Here is a 22,120-nt window from a genome sequence, read left to right as displayed (position 1 = left end):
CTTACAATTTGAATTAACACGGTAATAGGTTGTTGAAACAAGGTTTTCTTCACACACAATCGTCCTTAGACAAGTTGTGAGGGTAAAACAAGCATTGTCCCAAATGGTTATTAGCAACCAATGGGGTGGATGGAAGCAATGGGCACCCAAATTGAATGGATGAAAAAGTGTATGAGGAGGGTGATGAGATCCAAATGTTTGTGACAAACCACCATATATCACAAGAAATTTTTAGAACTTTTTCCCGCTTGGAATTATTGAAGGTAAATTTTAAACTTTATTTAGTTTCATTTATCTTTTTGTGTCATACTTTACATAATTGAATAAATTTTTTTTTGTGTTGTTTACATATTTGAAATATGTTATTAACTTACAATTTGAATTAACACGGTAATAAGTTGCTGAAACAAGGTTTTCTTCACACACAATCGTCCTTAAACAAGTTGTGAGGGTAAAACAAGCATTGTCCCAAATGGTTATTAGCAACCAATGGGGTGGATGGAAGCAAGTTGATACAACAAGGGCTAAAAATGTAAAGGATTTGATCTTGAGTGATGATATTTGGAATAGGGTGGAATATGTATTATAATTCACCGTACCCATCATGTCTATGCTTCGGTTTGTTGACACTGATGAGCCTTGTTTGGAGGACATATATGATGCCATGGACTCCATGCCAGAGAGAGTGAAAATGGTAATTTCAAATTTTTATACAGTACTTTATCCTTGTTTATTGAGAGGGTTTGATTTTTAATTTTAATTAACACTACATCAAGATAACTTACATGAACATCATTGACATCCCAGGTCATTTAGAGGAGAGATCAGGATCTTGAGGAAACTTGATGGGGAGCTTCTTTACTTCAGAGCTTTCTTGCTCTACCAAGGCTATTCCTAGCCTACATAGGGTTAGTATCCCAAACCCCAACCTAGAGAACTCTTTCCCAATCCCCTTTCACTAAGAAATTCAACCAACAAATCAAGTTTCCATCCTCTACCTTCAGTTCACCTACTATGCACTATTTGACCTGGAGTGCCAAAACTTCACCAAATGCACCCAAAGGGCCATAGTCAGGGCTAGACCATCTTCCCCTGATTCTTACCACATTTCATGATACTGCATTATTTTGGTAGTTCCACCATACCCAAAACTCTAAATTGTCGTGTTTGCCCTTGTAGCCCTAAGAGCCCCTATTAGCCCTCCTAAAAACAAGGAACAAGCTATAACTCCCAAAAACACTTAACAAGGTCACTTGGTGTCTTTAGGACTTTGATTCCTTTGATTTTTCAAGTCTTAGGCTCTTGTGATGACCGTACAGTATGGCTTCAGAAAGCCCTCATGTTAGGGGTTTCAAAGGCAATGTTAGTGAATCTTTCACAAATTTTTCCAAACTCCACTTCCAACCTCCTCGTCTAAGTTATGGACTCTTAGTATCCTCCTCCATTGTTAAGCAAGATTGGCATGTGCTAATCCACTGTTCTCAACAAAACTTCAATTCAAGCTTTCATTGCACCTTGCCAAGCCTTCACTGCTTGCCTAGGGCTAGCTTAAAAAATTAACTACTTGACTTGCACAAACCCCTAAACCACTATATACATTATTTACAGTGGCTATTGCTTGATTTCCAAAGGCCATGGTTTTTTGACCATAAGTTCAAGCCATAGCCATTTTAGTGCCGGTGATTCAAAACTGGACAGCAAGAACACAAAACCTAATCAATATTCTAAACCTTGTAAAATGAATGCTTTGAATCAAAACAACTATGCATAGATTGAACACATGATTCAAAGACACTACATCAAAAATAGTAAGTTAATCAATCCAAAATCTTATTCAATCCTTCAAATCACGTTTTTTGTCAATTAGAATTATCCTTCTTGCATCTATTGTCCGTACACTGGTATCTCCAACCCCTAACAATAAGTTGGAAGGTGTTCTTATAGACTCCCCTAACCACCTTACCCTTTGGTTTGACCCATAACTTCCCATGTTGCCTTTTTGCCAAAACTGTGCAAAAAGTTGTTATGCAATTTTGTAAAAATTGCAAAGTTGTCAATGAGCAACTTTTTGACAACTGCAATTTTGCAAGTTGAGCCTTCAAACTTGACCAGTTCGTTATCAAACCTTATAAAATGAACTTGAAACACTTAGGACCATTTTTGAACACATCTTGCTCCCTTTTAGGCCTTTTTTTCCAATTTTTGCCTATCAGGACCTAATTGACAAAACTCGACTCACATTCCAAATCCTACCTATTCAAACCTCCTAAACTTACCTTGGGACTTTTATTACTAGTCCTTATTTTCTCAATGGTTGGTTAGACCATTACAAACTAAAAATGAGTTAGGGTTTCACCTTTACCCCTAGGTGCTGCACCAAAACCTTGTACAAAAAAGTGGAGGAAATTGTTCTACATCGTTGGAACAAAATGAATACACCTTTATATCTCCTGGCATATGCACTTTCTCCCAGGTATTATAGTGGTAAAATACTTTCTATTCCTGGTAGAGTGGCACCATACAAAGATCCTAAGGTTGCTAGTGGGTATAAGAAGGCATTTAGCAGGCTCTTTAGTGATCCTGAGATGGCATTGACTGTTAGAAGAGAGTTTGCAGACTTTGTCTCAGGAAAAAATGCAGACCCTAATGCAATTAATGACCAAAGTAGAATGGATGCCATTGGATGGTGGTACTTACATGGGCAAGGTTACATGTAACTCCAACCTCTTGCCATTAAGATCCTCTCACAAGTAAGTATTTAGGTTTCTTTTTTTTTTCTCTTTTTTGATGGTCACTTAGCTTATAGAATTAACACCCTTAAATTCCTATTGTATTATAATTTACAGTTTCTATTTTTTAAAAAAAATTGTTGGTTGTCTCTCTCAGTTGCGAGCTCTTCTATTGTTGAGCGGAATTGGAGTACATACTCCTTTAGCTACTTAGTGAAGCATAACCGGTTGGGTTTCAAGAAATCAAAGGACTTGGTATATATTCACAACAATTGGCACCTCTTGTCATGCAAGGATCCAAAATATAAGAAGGGGCCAGAGAAGTTGTGGGATGTATTACCCGAGACTGCTGACTTGGATATGATCGTCTAGGATCTAGCTAGAATTGCCTTGCTAGATGTTGAGGAGGACGAGGAGGATGCGACAACATTTGGGGCTAGTGGAACTGGTTTGGGTTCCAATTATGAGGATCTAGATATAGTTGGGGATGAAGCCATTGATCCCTCACTTTTTTATGACCCATTTGACCCTTGAAGGGCATTTGCATCTTTGATGCTATGAGTCTATGGCCATTGATAAACTATTAAACATGTTTCTGGAGACCCATCCCCCCCCTAAAAGACACATCTTAGAGATGAAGATGTGTCTTGGAGACTTTTCGATTCTCCAGAGACCTCAAAAAAGGTTGGAGACTTCATGATGAAGTCTTCCAATCTCCTAATCCAAAAAGTGAAGTCTCTTGATAAAAAATAAATGTAAAAAATAATATTAAATTATTTTATGTATTTTAGCCCTCATTTTAATGTATTTTAATGCAAAAATTAAGACCAATGACAATTTAAATGAATTTGAGAGCATGATAGCTGAAGACCTTGACATGGATGATCACAACCTTGTGGAGTAGATGATAGTACCATCAAGATGCTAGTACTAGATAGATTTCTGGTTTGTTTACTAGACTAAGTTTGTTCATTTTTGTTTGCATATCGGCAATTTAGCATCAAACTATACTTTTTTGAATTTAAATTTGAATATGTAATGATAATCTCAGCGACTATCAATCTGATATGATAATGACCATATGCAATATTTGGAAAACAAGTATCACTATGAGATACAATAATGTGATTAATGCGAGTTTTGAAATATTTGACTCTATATTAATGTGACATTATTATTACTATTTACTTTAGTCTTTTGGTTTTACAGTATTTACTATTTTGTATTTAGTGTTAGACTCTTTAAACTATTAAAAATGAAATTGTCGTCTCCAATTACCCCTATCTCCTATTTTTGAAAAATTGTCGTACTGGTACCAGTACTAGTACCAGAGACCTCCAAGTCTCCTTGTTTCCTAGTGACCTTGTTATTAAACATTTGCCATTTATTATTATGTTTCAAACTTTATTATCTGCCAATTTGATGAACTAGATTATGTTTTGAAATTTCATTTTGCAATTTACTAATTCAATGTATGATTTTCTTTACAATTATGAACATAGATTAATGGGTGAGTATTTAATGTTCATCTTTGACATTTGGCATTGATCAATGATCAAGTAACATTGATATATTCATACTATGAAATGATTTAGTAAGTTAGTTTTACAATGAAGCACTTTTTTTTTTGCATATATATATATATATATATATATTCTCATGGACCCACCCACGAACCCAAATGGGAAATTTTCTTTTTTCCTAGACCCATGGACTCAAACCTCGAACCTGAATCCATGTGTGAACATGAATCGGCAACTTAGAGAAAGTTTGATTTTACTGTCACTGTCAGTGGAACTCCTGATACAGACCTTGCTAGGGCATCATTTTTCTAACATCAAACATGACTTTCTGTCCAGAGATCATCATCAATATTTAGGGCATCCAAAACTTCTGAACCCTAGAGTTACACATTTTTTGATGGTGAAAAATATGACAAATTATCTAGTATCTTCCCAACACTTGACAGTGAGGGTTTCCTGACAGTTCCTGAAGAAAGGACTCAAACTTTCTCCACGTTCCATAGAAAAGGCTCCAATCTCTTCCAAAAGAAAGTGAACTCACCCTCCTCCAAGTCCATGCAGGTTTGGGGCGAAACCAAAACAACATCAATCATGTATAAGCCTGTGATCAGCAAAAATACAGAGTCACTTAGACAGAAAATGGAAGTCTTGTATTCAAATTTCTCTCCATTCAGTCCCAACCTTCAATCCTCGACCCAAAGAGGACTTGTAGACTCACAAAAACCTCCACAACTGTCTTTAACCAGCTTTTGAATCAGTTGCGTGTTGGAGGACAAGTATTACACTTTTTGCATAAAAGTTGTAAAAGTTGTCATAGCACCTTTTTTGCAATTTTAACAACTTTGGCATGTCCCATGCAAACGACCTCCTATCAACCTAAAACTTCACAAACATGCCAATATGATCCTAAAACATAATTAGATCATTGGCACCCCATTTGGATACTTTTGGAGGTTCCTTGGTGCTACTGTACCATACAGCCCCCCCAAGAGAATTCTCTTGTCACAAGAGAAAGTGCTGAAGACTGGATTGTTTAATCTTGCATTGATCCTCCTTGATGATGTCCTTCACATGCTCTTACCTTGCCATGAAGTTTTCAAACCGCCTTCATCAACTTGGCTCTTGGAATTGCATGGAACTTGTTGCTTCCCCTTGGTGGCTACCCTTTATCATATCTCACCCCTGTCACTGGTATCAGATCTTCACTTACATCTGTCCTTGAAAATTCTCTGATTTCCCTCCAGAAAATGACTGATTGTGTGCCTTTGTTCACCTTCCATGCCCTCTGACGACCCCTGGCTACTCTGTGGCCATTGTCTTCACCTCTGACCATCCTCAACTCTGATTTTGGTCTAAAAATTACATGTCCATTAACTCTGCTACCAATTATGGGACATAATACATTCCCAACAATAGTTACACCCTCCTTATCCATCCCAATTGGGGTCGTCGTCTCCATTTTCATCTCTGACTTCTTTGGGACTGTTATCTCATTCCTTGCATCTGCCCTACTGCAGATTGGTTCTGATGGAACCTTAATTTTTGAAAACTCGAAGCCTCCATTAGTGTTTTGAAGAGTATCATTTTATATCGGTTGCTTTAGTATAAGATGATGTGTAAGGCGATATACTATGGTCAATGGATAAAAAATCTGATACCCGATATTGCATAAAAGTTTGTTATAGTTGAATCTGGGAGTGCAGCAGCAATATATATTAGTCGGTAAGACTAATGATCCAATAGAAATGATTGTGGTAACAGATATGTCTGAGCTATGCAGAGATAATGATGAGACAATGATTACACATGTACAGTGATTGAAAGGTGAGCAGATGTTTCATGGAAGAACACATAGATCACTGTCCTATGGATTAGTTTAATTATTCTATCAAAGTTTACAATGACAGAGACAAGCCAAACTGCAGAAGTTATGTTATTAAGAGGACACAAAGAAATTAAGAAAAAGAACTCTATAATAAAATAAAGATGTATAGTCTCCAGCGTACAGCAATTATAAAAATGTATGGGCTTGTATGGTACTGGAAGGATATATCTGTTGAAGGCTGCACATCTTGCTTGACAAAACACCGCCGAATTTCCATCTTATTCAGGTGCAATGGAAAGGAGAAAATTGCCCTGTTTAACAACAAACTCTGAAGATATTGAGAATAAAAAAGGAGTATGTGGAAGATCTTAGTAGATGCCTTCAGTAAAAGCATCATACAGCATCACTCTGATACGTATCTGATATCAGACAACCACCTGTGCAAGGAGTAACAAGCATAAATAGAGGTCATCTGAAAGTAAGCAAAAACAGAGAACATAAGATTTTCAAAGCAGAAATGCCGTGTGATGAATGGGCAATTCATTAGCGGGATTTTAACCAAACATGTGAAATCTGGAAATGATGCAAATGTTTTTTAGCGTACTTATGGGTGAATTCTCAAACTATTTTCTGGTGATGATGTTTGTCTGGGCAGTCATCAAAGAACACAGAATTCCAATGCTATGAAAGCCAATGAAAGTCACAAGGGATTCTAACGTAATGTGTCAACTACCTTCTGCATTCACGGCAATGGAGAGTTCATATGCACTTTGAATGATGACTCGCAATAAGGAGTCTAGGGCAAAAATTATGAGTTTGTCTTCTACAAAGGAAATCAGAGATGCCAAGAGTTATTGAAATAGGTCCAACAAATTAAAGGAGCCTAATAGACAATGGAAAAATCTCTTTGCACGACAAAGACTATATTGTTCCGAAACCACCACTAAACTAAGGATTCAAATCAATAAGGAATAACATACGACATAAAGATATTTGCTTAGGAGATTCGATTCTAAGAAACTCAATCACTCCAACACGATATGTAATGAAGGGAGGAAGAGACGTGTATAAGTAGCATGTCATCCAAGCCATGAACATTGGCAAACGCTTCATGAGTAAAGCTTCTTGAATAATTGCAAACAACTAAGGGGAGATGCTGTTCATTGTTTCAAACAGAAATATATGTAGCAATGTCTCTAGTAGTTGATGTGTGAAGTATGTTCCAACAACATTCAAAACCATTAATACAACTGGCGTCGGGTATCAGACGATGTTAATTATTTGTTGGCAGAGATGAAGTTGTTTAAGTTGCATCCAAAACCAGGCATGTAGAAAGAAAATGTGTGAACAACATCATCGAAAAACATACGCGAGAAGAATGGAACATGTAAATGGCTTGTCAAAAATCAAAATCTAATTTGAGTATGTCAATAACCTTCAAACTAGATTGAAATATTGTGCTGTCGAATTAGGTGATTCCGTTAGATGGAAGTAATGAAACATGAAAAATATTTATCTAGTGTCTCCGAGTAGTAATATCATTGTCGAGCATCACATATATACAGGAAGCCATGCTGCTCCAATGATCCTTGCATTTAGATATTCACAAAATCTTTGAACTTATTCAATATTAGCTACTGGAAAATCCAAAGTTGCTGGTTGCATATCGCTGACAAAGTTTATCGCACATATACAGGAAGCCATGCCGCTTCTATGATCCTTGCGTTCAGAGATTCACAAAATCTTTGAACTTATTCGATATCAGCTACTGGAAAATCCAAAGTCGCTGGTTGCATACCGCTGACAAAGTTTATCGCACATATATAGGAAGCCATGCCGCTCCTATGACCCTTGCATTCAGAGATTCACAAAATCTTTGAACTTATTCGATAGTAGCTACTAGAAAATCCAAAGTCGCTAGTTGCATACTGTTGACAAACTTTATTCAAAAATCGATATCTAATGATGTTTTGTGTTCCTTGCAGGTTTGGAGAAGTACATATGAAAGAGAATAGGTCATACCAAGACACATGATGATCAAGGATAAAGGCTCTTGTCAATTGGAAGAGTGCGGAATTGTTTAGTAAAACATCCCCTAAAGGTTCATTGATATTCCTCAATTAACTAAAGATTAAAGCGACAGTTTAGAATTCTGTGGCCTAGCAAATTACATCTTATTATAATTAGCATGATTAATTTTTGTTTTGAAAAATCACCTTGGTTGACAACCAACCAAATAACTCTATGGTATTGTATAAATATAAGATGTGAAATCAAAGGAAGACAATACTTACAATTCATATTCATATACAATTCCCTACAAGTTTTACATACTCAAGCTTTTCTTGCACATCTGATATATTATGTTCTTCTATTGGCGAAGATTGAATAATTGAGCAAAGCTCGTGGATGTGGATTAGTGGATAAAATTTTGCGGGATTCTGGGATAAATTTGTAGTGGATGGATAATCTGTAAGGAGTGTCATTAGTGCAATTTTATTTCCTACATAATCAGTAAGTATAATTATTTATTATAAAGTTTAGAGTTGAAATATTATTAAGTTGTGTCCTTTATAATTATTTTTAAGTTATATAAATAATTTATATGATAGATAAGTGGATAGGGTCAATTATAGCACTTTAAACTTGATTATCACAGATATTGTGAAATATTTAATTGTTTCCAAATCTATGTCTAGCTTGTCTCCTAACCATAGGAGTTAAAGTACATTCTAGAATAGTTTAAAATTGCGTCTATATATTTGATCTATCGCATCTTGATTACTAAATTGTTTATGGGGTGCATAGAACTTTATAAAGTTGTATGCAATAACTTATAATATTGACCCTTTTTGCCTTTTAAATATTGACACTAGTCTTTATATTATTCATGATTCATAATCCATATGTGGGCAATTATTTCAAATTTTTCTTTTGAAGAATTAATATATTCATTTGTTGCAATAATTCATAATAATTATTCTTTTTTTAAAAACATTCTCACATTTATATAATCATTTACTTTTGTTCTTAATTTGTAATTTGCAAGTTCAAAAGTTTTCTGTAATCCTTGCCATTTGGAAACTTTTATTGTGTTCATATTCAAATTGATTTGTTATAATTATCTTGGACTTAAGTGATTTGTTTAGGATTAGGTATATCCGCCTTGGCCTTGTAGAGCCAAAAGTGCAAAAGACTCGAATCAAATTGATCGGTCTTGTCAAGTTGGCCGTAACCAATTGTAAATTCCAGCATCGAGTTGGCAATAGGATTCCAATTTGCGGGTTTGGGAACCAACAGGTTCCACCACTGTTTTCTACTTGTAGACATATGTATCAAGTTGCTTACCCTCTTCTTTTGTTCCCTTATCACTTGGAACACCTGGAAATGCACTTTGCCTCTCATCCATGAGGCCTATGCTTTTTCTTACCCATCAAGATAACTTTGGCTGCATTTTGTTTTACTTTAGCATCCTCTGGCAGTGGGGTTAGTACAAAATTTCTTCCATCCTTCTTGATGGTGTATGTGTTAGCATATCCATCATATGTTGATTTTCCATCAAGTTCCCATGGCCTTCCCAACAAATAATGGAAACAATCCATTGCTAAAGAGTCACATATGACCCTATCTTTATGTTTACCAATTTGAAAATCAATAGAGGCCTGCACTTCCACTAAAAGTGATTGACTATCACTTGCCCAAGATGTTTTGTAGGGTTTTTCATGGGGAACCCTTTCTAGACTCAACTTATCTACCATTTCCTTATAGACCATATTATCATGTGAACCCAAGTCAATAATCAATTTGCATACCTTGTATTGGCTTTTGCAATTGGTCTTAAAGAGAGCTCTCCTTTGTGTCATGTTCTCCTTGGGTGCTTGCAAGAGTGTTTTTCTGAGCATCAAAGCTTGTCCAACTTCTGCAATTCAACTTGTACTAGTAGAGTTTATACTTTCCTCTTCATCTTCTTGTATTAGTTGTACCCTTTTTCCATTTGTCCTCTCACCCCCACCTGATGTTGATCCTTGCTTCTCAGAACACTTGAATGATGCGTGTCCAAATTCATTACAATTAAAGAATCTCCTTGAAAAGGCATTGGAACTTCTACCACCATTTCCAAATATGCCACTTGATCCTCTGAAACCTCCTCTTGTATCTACACCTTGATCTCTACCCTTGCGTGTCTCCTTGGCTCTCAATGATCTACCTTGAGCCTCTTCCCCCATTAGCATTTACTCTACCTCCTTGTCTCTCTTGCTTTCTCTTTAGCTTTCCCTCAGCCTTGATTGCAAGCTGAAAACAATCCCCCATTGTCTTAGGTATATTCAACCTAATCTCATCTGGATGTTATCACGTACCTAACCATTTTTTCTTCCTCATCTTCATTGTGTCCTTCCATTTTGCTCAGTTTGTGTCTCATGTCTTCTCTTTAGCTCTGTCTAGCAGTGACATGAGAGTTAGCCTATTATGGAGTCTTGTAGGTTGGTGGTGGTGATCAGGGACTTAGTCAGGGTTTTCAGTGTCCGGATTTGGTATTTTAGGTAGTAGTAGATTAAGTTAGAGCAATTGATTGATTTTAGGCAGCAATTCCTTGAATTTAGGACGAGATTCCTACCTTTTAGGAGGTTGTGATATTTTCTAGAGTTGAGGTTCTATGAGATCACCCTTGATCTCAATTTTAGGAGATTTGGGTGTGTTCCCTATTTTTAGGAGTATCCCTAGATTTGAGGGTGAGATTGCCAGTTGGCTCGGGTTGTCTGGCATCAGTCATAGGTAGGTGACAAACTCAGTTTCATGTTTTGGAGGTTTTTGGGTTGTTCCTTGGCTACTTGGGAAATATTTTGATATATTTTAATATTCTCCTAAGTCAGCATTTTAATAATTTAAATAAGGCCAAGTGTTTAGCCATTTTGGAGTAATAAGGAGTTTTCTGGCTCCATTTGGATCGAATTGCCTATGTGTGATAGCTCATTGGAAAGAGCGCAGTCTCTACTATTTGATTATCACTTGTCGGGACTTATTTGATGGTTGGAACTATTTGTCATTAATAGAGTAATGATTTCTCTCTATTTGGACGCCTTTATTGGGGAAATACTATTATATTATAAAGTTCAAATGAAATCCACTTTAGGGTTCTTTTAGGGTTCGATTTTCCTTGGAGAGGGGATATAAGGAGATGGTAACCTAAAAGTGAGTATCTTTTATCATTTTGTTAACCTATTTTGGATGCCATTGCTCTGGAAGAGCATTCCTCACCTAGGATGCAAACCCTAGTGCTGAGAGCAAATTTGTTGGGACGTAGCCCTCAACAAGATCAGATTCAAAGGTTCTTATGCATATAGTTTGATCAAGGCAGGGGATCGATTTCTAGTATTGTAGTCACACTTTGTAGGCAGTGGATTTTTAGGGAAGGTGGCCACTTTGGTTCAGCTTGGCATTTCTTTATAGCAGCTCACCTGGATCCCATTTTCAGTTGGCATCAACCTTGTTTGAAACACATCTATATTGGTACTATTCTAAAATAAATCAGTTTCTACTGGTATGGTTTTAGAATCATTTCCAAATTAGTATGTATTGCTGCATATGATTTCTATCACTTCTATCTTATCAGTTATTGTTATTTATTCATTGTAATTCCTATATTCTGAAAAATACAATAAAGAGAACTTTCTTCTGCAACTTCTATCTAGCTCTATAAGATCAAAGAAAAATCTACAGGAATTAAAGCAGGAATAGAGCAAATATCCATTTGGAATATTTTAGTGGTATCAGAGCTAGCTCTTGCCAGCCTGTGGATTTAATTACAAATCTTTGCATCCAAGAGCTGAGATATACAGATTTTACATGCGCAGGAGAGCTCAACTTGAGCAAGGTTTGGAATTGAACAGGGAAATACTATGGTAGATGAACAGAGAGGAAACAGACAGAACACCACTGATGAGGATGAAAGAGAATTGACGAGGACTCTCATCAATACTCAGCCTATAATAGTCCAGATGCTTGAGAGGTTACAGGGAAATTTGGAGTGGACGGAGTTGGATAGGCGAAGAGGTAGGCAGGGACACAACAAATCTGTGTTAGTTGCTGGAAGTCATAGATCCCATGCATCGGTTGGGAGCTCCCTTCATTCCCAAAGACAGGAACGACCTCATATAACTACTATGGATAGACCCTTGCTTCCATAGTTTTTACCTGGTGAATGGCCAGCATAGTTTGGAATCCCACCCGAGATGGGATTCCAGGAATCCGTCATGGCAGCAACAATTGTGTGGAGAGCTCTACCCCTAGAGGTTAGGGATGTTTTCTCTCTTCCCCAGTATTGTTCACAGTGCAAGGATATTGCTAGGTTCAGAGGAGACAGAGACAATAGGCCACAACAAAACAATGATCTTAGTAGAGCTATTAGGAAGATTTCATTGGCTACTTATGATGGCACTAGTGATTTGAGTGCACGAGCTTGGGTACACAAGCTGGACATTTATTTATCCTTAACAAACCATGCTAGAGAGAGAGGCTATATAGTTTTCCGTATTGCATTTAGATGGGGTTGCCTATGACTGATGGCACCATGGTTTGGTTACCCAAGATCACGTCTTGATTCATTCCTATGCTGAGTTCACTGAGCAGCTAATTACCTGTTTTGACCGAAAGGACACTGAACTCTACTATAGGGAGTTGGCGCATCTTAGAGAGATTGGACATGCAGAGACGTATGTTAATGAGTTCCAATGCATTGCAGTTATGGTACCTGATATGCCCCAAAAGCATAGTGTGATGCTATTTATTGAGGGATTGTAGGACAAGCTTAAGGGATTGGTTTGTGCTTTCTAGCCGACCATTGTTAAGGATGCTATTGATGTGACATTGAGACTGGACACCACTCCAACTTATCCATCGCATAAAAGGCCATTCAGAGATTCACAGCCTGCACATAAGGCCAACACCTTACAACTTAGGGATGGTTAGTTAGCTAGACCTCCTAGGATGGATCTAGAGATACAAAATGATTTGAGAAGAAAGAAACTATGCTTCTCATGCAAAGAACCTTGGGAGCCTGGGCACCATTGTATGGGGAAGGGCAAGGTTCATTTGATTGAGGTGACATCTGAGTATGGTGATGAGGAGATACCTGACACTAACACTGAGGACAGTCTCAACAAGACTCATCAGGAGCAATCATAGTTGGAGTTGGACATGCTAGAGTCATTGGCGGCGGCCAAAGTGACTATGGGTACCTTATTTGGTTATCCCAGATTCCACGCCTTTCGGCTGAAAGTTACATTACAGGGCCAATGAATCATGAGCTTGGTTGATACAGGAGCTACGCATAACTTTATTGATTAGAAATTGGTTGAAAAATGTGGGTTGCAATCTTTAAGATATTTGAGGGTTTTGGAGTAAAGGTTGTAGATGGTGCAGTTTTGTGCTGCACTAGGAGGATCTCACAGCTTAGTATTCAGATGGGGGATTTTACTTTGATAGATGACTTCTATATTCTACCCGTGGAGGATTATGATGTTATATTGAGTATGCAGTAGCTATAGGGTATTGGAAGGTATATTATTGATCACCAGCGCATGCAATTAGAGTTTTTATCTGGTGGGAAGAAGGTGATCTTGAGAGTAGCTTTAGACGATGGACTTAAGGAGGTGACTTCTCACAGGATGGAGTCTATTATTAGACATGATGATATGATTTGAGCTACACGTTGTTTTGTGAAGTCCAAAATACCTACTCCTCAGGATGGCAGAACATTTCATGTTGATATTCAATTAGTAATGGACCGATATGGTAGAGTTTTTGGTGACATACCTCCTGGTGTACCTTTGGATAGAGGGTTTGAGCATGGGATAGAAATGGAGGATGGAGATAAACTAGTGATCACCACCCCATATTGTCATCCTAGGGCATACAAGGATGAGATTGAGAAGACCATTCATGATTTGTTGGACATGGGCTTCATACGCCCTAGCTCTAGCCCCTTTGCTTCTTCTGTGGTACTTGTCAAGAAGAAGGATGGGACCTTGCGGATGTGTATAGATTACAGAGCACTAAACAAAAAGACAATCAAGAATAGCTATCTGATCCCCCGCATTGATGAGTTGTTAGATGAGCTTCATGGGGCTATCTACTTCTCTAAGATTGATCTTCGTTTAGGTTATCATCAGATTCATGTATGATTAGAGGATGTACACAAGAATACTTTCCGCTACCACTATGGACATTATGAGTTCTTGGTGATGCCTTTTGGCCTTACCAATGTACCGACCACCTTCCAATCATGCATAAACCACATCTTCAACAAGCAGTTGAGGAAATCAGTGTCGGTATTCTTTGATGATATTTTGATTTATAGCCGTACTTGGGAGAACCATCTCAGACATGTGGAGGAGGTACTTAGCATCATGGAGAGTCAGTCTCTATTTGCTAAGTTATCCAAATGTGAGTTTGGACTTAGAGAGGTTTTATATTTGGGACATGTGATCAGTGCTGATGGAGTGAAGGTGCATAAGGAGAGAATTCAGGCGATTCATGACTGGTCTTGCCCTCAAAACATTATTGAGTTGCGTGGATTCCTTGGTTTGTGTGCTTATTACAGGAGATTTGTGAGGGGTTTCTCTTAGTTGGCAGTACCATTAATGGACCTCACAAAGAAAGGAGCTTTTAGATGGACAAAACAGGCATAGGGGATCTTTGACAGACTCAAGGAGGTTATGAGTACTTGTCCAATTTTGGCACTTCCCGATTTCTCTCAGCCATTTGTGCTGGAGTTTGACGCTTGAAGCATGGGCATAAGAGTGGTTTTGATGTAGAACAAGCACCCCATCGCCTATTAGAGTAGGAAGTTACGAGATAATGAGAGGTTGTATTCCATATATGACAAGGAAATGTTGGCTATCATGCATGCATTAGCCAAGTTTAGACAGTAAATTGTTGGCAGTAAATTTGTGGTAAGAATGGACCACAATAGTTTGAAATACTTCCTTGATCAAACAAAACTCAATGATAGACAACAAAAATGAGTGAGCAAGATCCAGGCTTATGACTTTGACATTGAGTTCATTAAGGGCAAAAACGATACCATTGTTGATGCACTTTTCAGGAAACCCTTAGTTGCCACCCTATGATCATTGAGTGAGATTTCAATAGATTGGAAAGCTCAACTTTTAGTTGAGTACTCCAAAGATCAACATGCATGTGACGTCATGGATGGATTAGTTTTAGATGATAGGTACAGTGTGGTAGATGATGTCATCTATTACAAAGGCAAAGTCTTCCTTGTTCCTATTTCTTAGTTGAAGGAACAGATTCTGCAGGCCTACCATGATACTCCTTCAGAAGGACACCCAGGGTATAGTATGACTTATAGGGCAGTTTGGGAGAGATTCTCTTGGAAGGGTTTCAAGGATGATGTTCTACGTCATGTTCGGGAGTGTATGACCTGCCAGCAGAATAAGTCTGAACATACTCACCCTGCTGGTTTATTGCAGCCCTTACCCATACCGGAACAAAAGTGGACAGGAATCTCTATGGATTTCATTACAGGTCTCCCTCAAGTACAAGGGAAAGACTACATATATGTGGTAGTTGACAGGTTGACTAAATACGCCCACTTCTTTCCTATTGCAGTTGACTTCACAACATCTTAGGTAGCAAAGTTATTTTCAGAGAGGTGTTTATGCTACATGGTCTTCGACCATAGTGAGTGACAGGGATAGTAGGTTCATGAGTTCTTTTTGGCAAGAACTTTTCAGGCTCACAAGTACGGAATTGACACCTAGTACCAGCTACCACCCACAGACAGATGGGCAGACTGAGATCTTTAATAAATGGGTTGAAGGGTATTTACGCAGTTATGTGTCAGGGAAGCAAAGGACATAGGTGCATTGGTTGCACTTGGGCGAGTATTGTTATAATACTACATACCATATGTTGATTTCTATGACTCCATTTAGAGCCCTCTATGATGCTCTATCTTTTGTTGATCTGGTGGTTATTGACAACAAGGTTCCTTTGGCACAGGATTGGGTGCAGGAGAACTAGGACATCATGAGATCTCTCAAAGAGAATCTTTAGCAGACATAGAATCATTAAAAGGTCTATGATGATTGGCAAAGGATTGAAAGGATATTTGAGGTGGGGGATATGGTTTACCTACGATTGCAGCCTTATCGACAGAGCACCCTTAAAGGGGGTGGAGCTGAGAAGCTCAAGCCTCGTTTTTATGGACCATACAGGTTTATCAGGTGTGCTGGAGAGGTTGTGTATGAGATTGAGTTACCATCTGGCAGTAGGATTCATAATGTGTTACCACGTGTCCTGTCTGAAAAAAGGCACTAGTACAACATATGATACCATCTCCAGTTCTACCTCCATTGGATGAGGAAGGTAAGCTGACATTGGTTCTTGAGGAGATCTTGGAAGAGAGGGAATGCCAACTGAGAAGCAGGGTGATTCGAGAGTATTCAATTCGTTGGAGAGGTCTCCTATAGAGGACTCCACTTGGGAGGGTGAGACTGTTTTACAACATCCAGCTTTGCAGTTGCTTGTGGGCAAGCATCTCCAAGAGGGGAGGACTATCATGTCCCCTCTTTAGCTCTATCCAGCAGTGACATGAGAGTTAGCCTATTATAGGGTCTCGTAGGCTAGCAATGGTGATCAGGGACTCAGTTAGGGTTTTCGATGTCCGGATTTGGCGTTTTAGGTAATAGTAGATCAGTTGAGAGTAGTTCCTTGATTTTAGAAGGAGATTCCTACCTTTTAAGAGGTTGTGACGTTTTCCAGAGTTGAGGTTCTATGAGATCACCCCTAATCTCAATTTCAGGAGATTTAGGAGTACCCCTAGATTGGAGGGTGAGACTGCCAGTTGGCCCAGGTTGTTCGGAATTAGTCATAGGCAGGTGACAAACTCAGTTTCATGTTTTGGAGGTGTTTGGGTTGTTCCTTGGCTACTTGGGAAATATTTTATTATATTTAAATATTCTCCTAAGTTAGCATTTTAATAATTTTTAAAGGTTTAGTCATTTTGGAGTAAGAAGGAGTTTTGTGGTTCCATTTGGATTGATTTCCTGTGTGATAGCTCATTAGAAAGAGTGCAATCTCTACGATTTGATTATCACTTGCCAGGACTTATTTGATGCTTGGAGCTATTTGTCATTAATAAAGTAATGATTTCTCTCTATTTGGACACCTTTATTGGGGAAATAATGTTATATTATAAAGTTCAAATGAAATCCACTTTAGGGTTCTTTTAGGGTTCGATTTGCCTTGGAGAGGGGATACAAGGAGATGGTAACCTAAAAGTGAGTATCTTTTATCATTTTGTCAACCTATTTTGGATGCCATTGCTTTGGAAGAACATTCCTCACCTAGGACGCAAACCCTAGTGCTGAGAGCATATTTGTTGGGATGTAGCCCTCAACAGGATTAGGTTCCAAGGTTCTTATGCATACAGTTTGATCAAGGCAGGGGATCAATTTCTAGTATTGCAGTCACACTTTGCAGGCAGTGGATTTTTAGGGAAGGCGGACACTTTGGTTCAACTTGGTGTTTCTTTATAGCAGCTCACTTGGATCCTATTTTCAGCTGGCATCAACCTTATTTGAAGCACATCTGTATTGGTACTATTCTTAAATAAATCAGTTTCTGCTGGTATGGTTTTAGAATCATTTCCAGATTAGTATGTATTGCTGCATATGATTTCTATCACTTCTATTTTATCAGTTATTGTTATTTATTCATTGTAATTCCTATATTCTAAAAAATACAAAAAAGAAACAACATCCTTCTGCAACTTCTGTCTAGCTCTATAAGATCAAAGAAAAATCTATAGGAAAATATAATTTATATAATTAAACATTATAGCAGCAACAGAGCTAATATCGATTTGGGATATTTCATTGTGGAACTACTTGGTGTCATCACTTCTATGTCCTCTTGCTTCAGATTTTGCCTTTGGCTATAGGTTTGGATTGCATAATTAGTGGGAAGAAATTGGCTCTTCACCATGGCCACAATCTTACCCCAAGAATTGATCTTCATCCCTTTTGCAACCCTCTCCCCTTGTACAAAGTTCTACCATGTCAATGTTGGTCCTTTCAAATTGTTCTTGGCAAACTTTACCTTCTTGTCCTTAGGCATGTCTTTATATTCAAAGTAGTTATCCCTTTGATCCCTGACAGTCCCTTTGACCCTTTTTGTGGTCTCTTGTTGGACAGTAATTAAATTACCTTATCTTATCTAGGGCATCTATCCACCTCATCACTTCTTCACTACCCATTCTAACTCCACACATAGGCAACTCAAAATCGGCCTTTGACCCACCTATTTGGACAACATATCCTCACCATCCTTCTCTCATCAGAATCCATCTCCTCTTCACTTTCTTCATGAAGGTTCTCAGTTTTCCTTTTATTCTCCTCTTGATCATGTGCTCATCCCTTCTTGTATTCCTCTCCAAGGCTTCCAGTCTTGCTTGTATGGTTGCATTCTCTCATCTAACTCTCCTCCACTCTCTCTCCCTTACTGCATCATGTTCCCTATCTCTCGTTTCCAAGGCTTCTCTGAACTCCTGGATTTCTCTAGCTACCTGGCTGTTCTATGGAGGCATCCTTACAACTTTTTATTCTTTAAGGATCTACTTGCTTGCTATGATACCACCATGATGCAGAGGTACATGGTTCAAGAAAAAGAACTCACACAATTGACCTTCTTGGAAGGTTCTTGGGAACGTACACACTTTGGCATCACAAGATCTTCAATTCAACACGAGGAAAGGTCACATCAACGTTTTTTAACTAATAGACAACACTGCCACAATGTTTCTTTGATACCCAACTCTTAACTCAACTTGTATAAGGAATTAACCCAATTTTAATTCACAAATGCAAAGGAGACTCACTAACCTTTCCAAGTAGTACTTCTTCATATGCATGTCAATCAACATTCAACCTGTGTTTTAGACTTCAAACTCTTACCATAAGGACCCTGTTGGAGATCTGGTTGAGTATGACAAAGATTGTTGATGTGTGCTAACGTTAGTGTTTTTCCATTGATGTACCATTGCTATTGCAGGTAGTGTACTGTTTGCTGTGCATGATTTTCATGATCCCTCTTCACTATTTTTTTCAAACCTTTGTCATTAATGGACTGCTACTGTTGTGTATGCATTCTTTCTTTAATTCTTTGTGAACTATTACCACTGCTCTGCACATCTGATGTTCTTCATTACTTGCATTCTTAGGCCATCATACATTTGTATTAATAACCATTATGTCTAAATCATGCATGTTGTTTGAGTATATTTATCAAGGCACGAACTTGACATCATTAACAACATTATAGTGATCACTGAATATTTTTGTATATATATCCATCATGTTTCCCAAATCAGGTTGAACCTCACAATCTTTAGCTCATGAATTATACTTTGATTTCTTTGTGCTTATTCAGAATTCTGGTAATAGATTACCAGATTCAAAGGAAGGCATCATTATCATTATGTATTCAGAAATTGGAATGGATCACAGCTGTGTGTATATCTTCTTTTACCTTTTCTCCATGTCTATATAAGAAAGTACCAGCATGCTTATCTAAGGGCTCTTCCCATAATGGCATTTTCAAGAATGAATGTGTATGGTGTTGAATCGACTATCTCTGCCAAGAAGTGCCAGCTTGTACAGAGGTATGGCCAATATATCTTTGAGATGAGTGCAACACATGTTTAATAATGGAAACAATCTGGAAAGAATTATAAATTTTCATCTATAATTCCATAGAGTAGTTTTGACAATAAGTGAGATATCAATACTTTATGGAACCACCCAAGAATTCATCCACGAGGACCAGCATGGTTGAGATGAAGGGTGAGAATGAAAATACTCCTGCATGATAAAGTAAACATAAATCAGTAACAAATAATCACATCTAAATAACTGAGTCATCTCATGATAGTCCAACATTTTAGATCTTGCTGTCTAGTTGAGTGCTGGGTTGATACTCTAAATACTAGGATGCTTAGTGGTTGGACAAGGTGTCCCATATCTATTCTGGGCAGAGAGGGTCTTTCTCGGTTGAGATTGTGTGGGGATATTTAAGGGTTCATGGTTGGGAGGTTAAGCCCCTGACAATGCTTCTCTTCTCCGCCAGATGCCAAGGCTTACACTTGACAGAGATAAGATCTGCATTCAACACCTTTTGGTAGTGGGTATTTTACTTTTATAATATTTGCAATCTCAAGTTGAAGAATGTTAGACTCTAATTATCGTTTAATCAGTTATTCCCTTCAAATGCTTAGAAATCAGTTGATTTTCCAATTGAACATGAAATATATTTGTATGCATGAGATTGGCTTACTTGATGGTTGTTATAATTGTCCTTTTATGTGAATAATGAATATGAACATATTTTTTAACTATATGTCATTGCCATAGTTAGCAATAGGAAAGGAAAGGGACTATACAACAGTATAACTATTTGTGCCCTAAGTGGTATATGTGGACTAATCTGGGTTTTGCAAATGCTGCCGTAGGTGGATTCCAGTTTCAGAATTTAGGGTATGGGAAACTTAAATTCTCTATTTTAGATTTATTAATGATGGCTTAAATTGTTAGTTATGAACTTATGATATTTCAGTTAAACTGATTGTGATTGTTAATCTCTTTTGGATGACCATAACTGTTATAATTTCTTTCTCATGAATATGAAGTAGATACTGTAGTTTGATGATATGCTAGTTGTTAGCTAAGGCCTTGGAAAAGGGGATGTTACAAAAAATGTGTCAAGTACTTGCCAGTAAGTGTAAAATTGTGAAAATGGCATGCAACATGAAGGCTTGTTTGGTTTCAAAGACCTTGGTTTGGGCTTAGTGGCAAATTACTTTACCCCTCGACGCTATCTTGTATTGGGATAAGGAATGTGTTAGGCATGTTGCCCCTCGACCTTGCTCTGGGTGTTGTCTTGGATTCTTATGATGACATTGCATCTTGACTCCACTTGGGGAGTTGCCACCAAACCTCCATGATGGGTGCTGCCCCTTGACCCTGCTGGGTATGCTGCCCCTTCAACATTATTGGGGTCTCCACTGCTAGCTTCCAGTAGTTATTAGGATCTCTTGTCGTATAAGAAACTTGATTACAATAAGAGGGTTATGGGAGTGGAGAAAAAATTGTCAACTTAGACAATTATCTCTATGACCGTCATAATTTCATACTATCAAAGATTTCAATGTCATGATTATTTTAAATAATAATATTATATGATATATAAACTGTATTTGCAAGTCTGTATATTTTTAATTTTTTATTCATGCCCACACTGTTTGTTTGGCCAATTCTGCATGATGGAATGAGTGGAAACATGTCTCAAACACTTAAAGAGTCCTATAAAGTACAAAATTTAAAGTAAGTCTATTGTCTTGACCCTTTAACTAAACTGAATCAAATAATGCAATTATGATCCAATTATAATAGTATGCATGAATATATACACACACACCCACACACACACACATACACATATACTTATCATATGTATATATATGTATGCATCTATGCATATATGTGTGTGCGTGTGTGTGTGTGCGCACAATATGTGGACCTCTAGCTTACATAGGCATTCTGTGGTTAATTTCAGTCAAGTCTTTGTATTAAATTGAAAAGCTTCATAAATTTGTGTCATGATGGCAACTAATTCTTTTGATTTGTTTCTAGGATGGCAACATGGTGCAGAAAATGCATATATTTAAAGCCTAAATTGGAGAAATTAGCAGCTGAATTCTATCCAAGGTATGAATGTTTTATATCTTAGTTTTGTGGTTTCTTGTTTGCTTGAGTGTTATGATTATCTTTGTATAATTACATGAACCTTATCTTAGGTGATTCTATTACATGATTATTAGTCTCCTGTTTGAACTGTTCATTTTTTTTGTGCTTGTTTGCAGAGTTAGGTTCTACTATATAAATGTTAATTCTGTGCCACAAGCACTTGTAAACCGTGCCAATGTTGTTGTAAGTTTCTCTTTAGACATCACTGGCTTATTTTCA

The 22,120-nt window shown here is 37.7% G+C and overlaps 1 protein-coding gene across 3 annotated transcripts in view; it reads left to right on the top strand.

The window, feature by feature from the left end:
- The window catches only part of LOC149561996 (thioredoxin-like 3-2, chloroplastic), a 97,404-nt gene that overhangs the window by 18,365 nt on the left and 56,919 nt on the right, over nucleotides 1-22,120 (top strand). For all 3 annotated transcript variants that reach the window (XM_089825529.1, XM_089825530.1, XM_089825531.1), the window contains exons 2-3: nucleotides 21,788-21,862; nucleotides 22,018-22,084. In XM_089825529.1, coding sequence (XP_089681655.1) covers nucleotides 21,788-21,862; nucleotides 22,018-22,084 — 142 coding nt within the window. The remainder of the gene's footprint in view (nucleotides 1-21,787; nucleotides 21,863-22,017; nucleotides 22,085-22,120) is intronic.

The sequence above is a fragment of the Cupressus sempervirens genome, chromosome 4 (genome assembly GCF_028749045.1).
Source record: "Cupressus sempervirens isolate cs-2001-9-10 chromosome 4, ASM2874904v1, whole genome shotgun sequence".
NCBI classification, from domain to species: domain Eukaryota; kingdom Viridiplantae; phylum Streptophyta; class Pinopsida; order Cupressales; family Cupressaceae; genus Cupressus; species Cupressus sempervirens.
The sequence above is the reverse complement of the archived record's forward strand: the minus strand, read 5'-3'. Positions and strand labels throughout refer to the sequence as shown.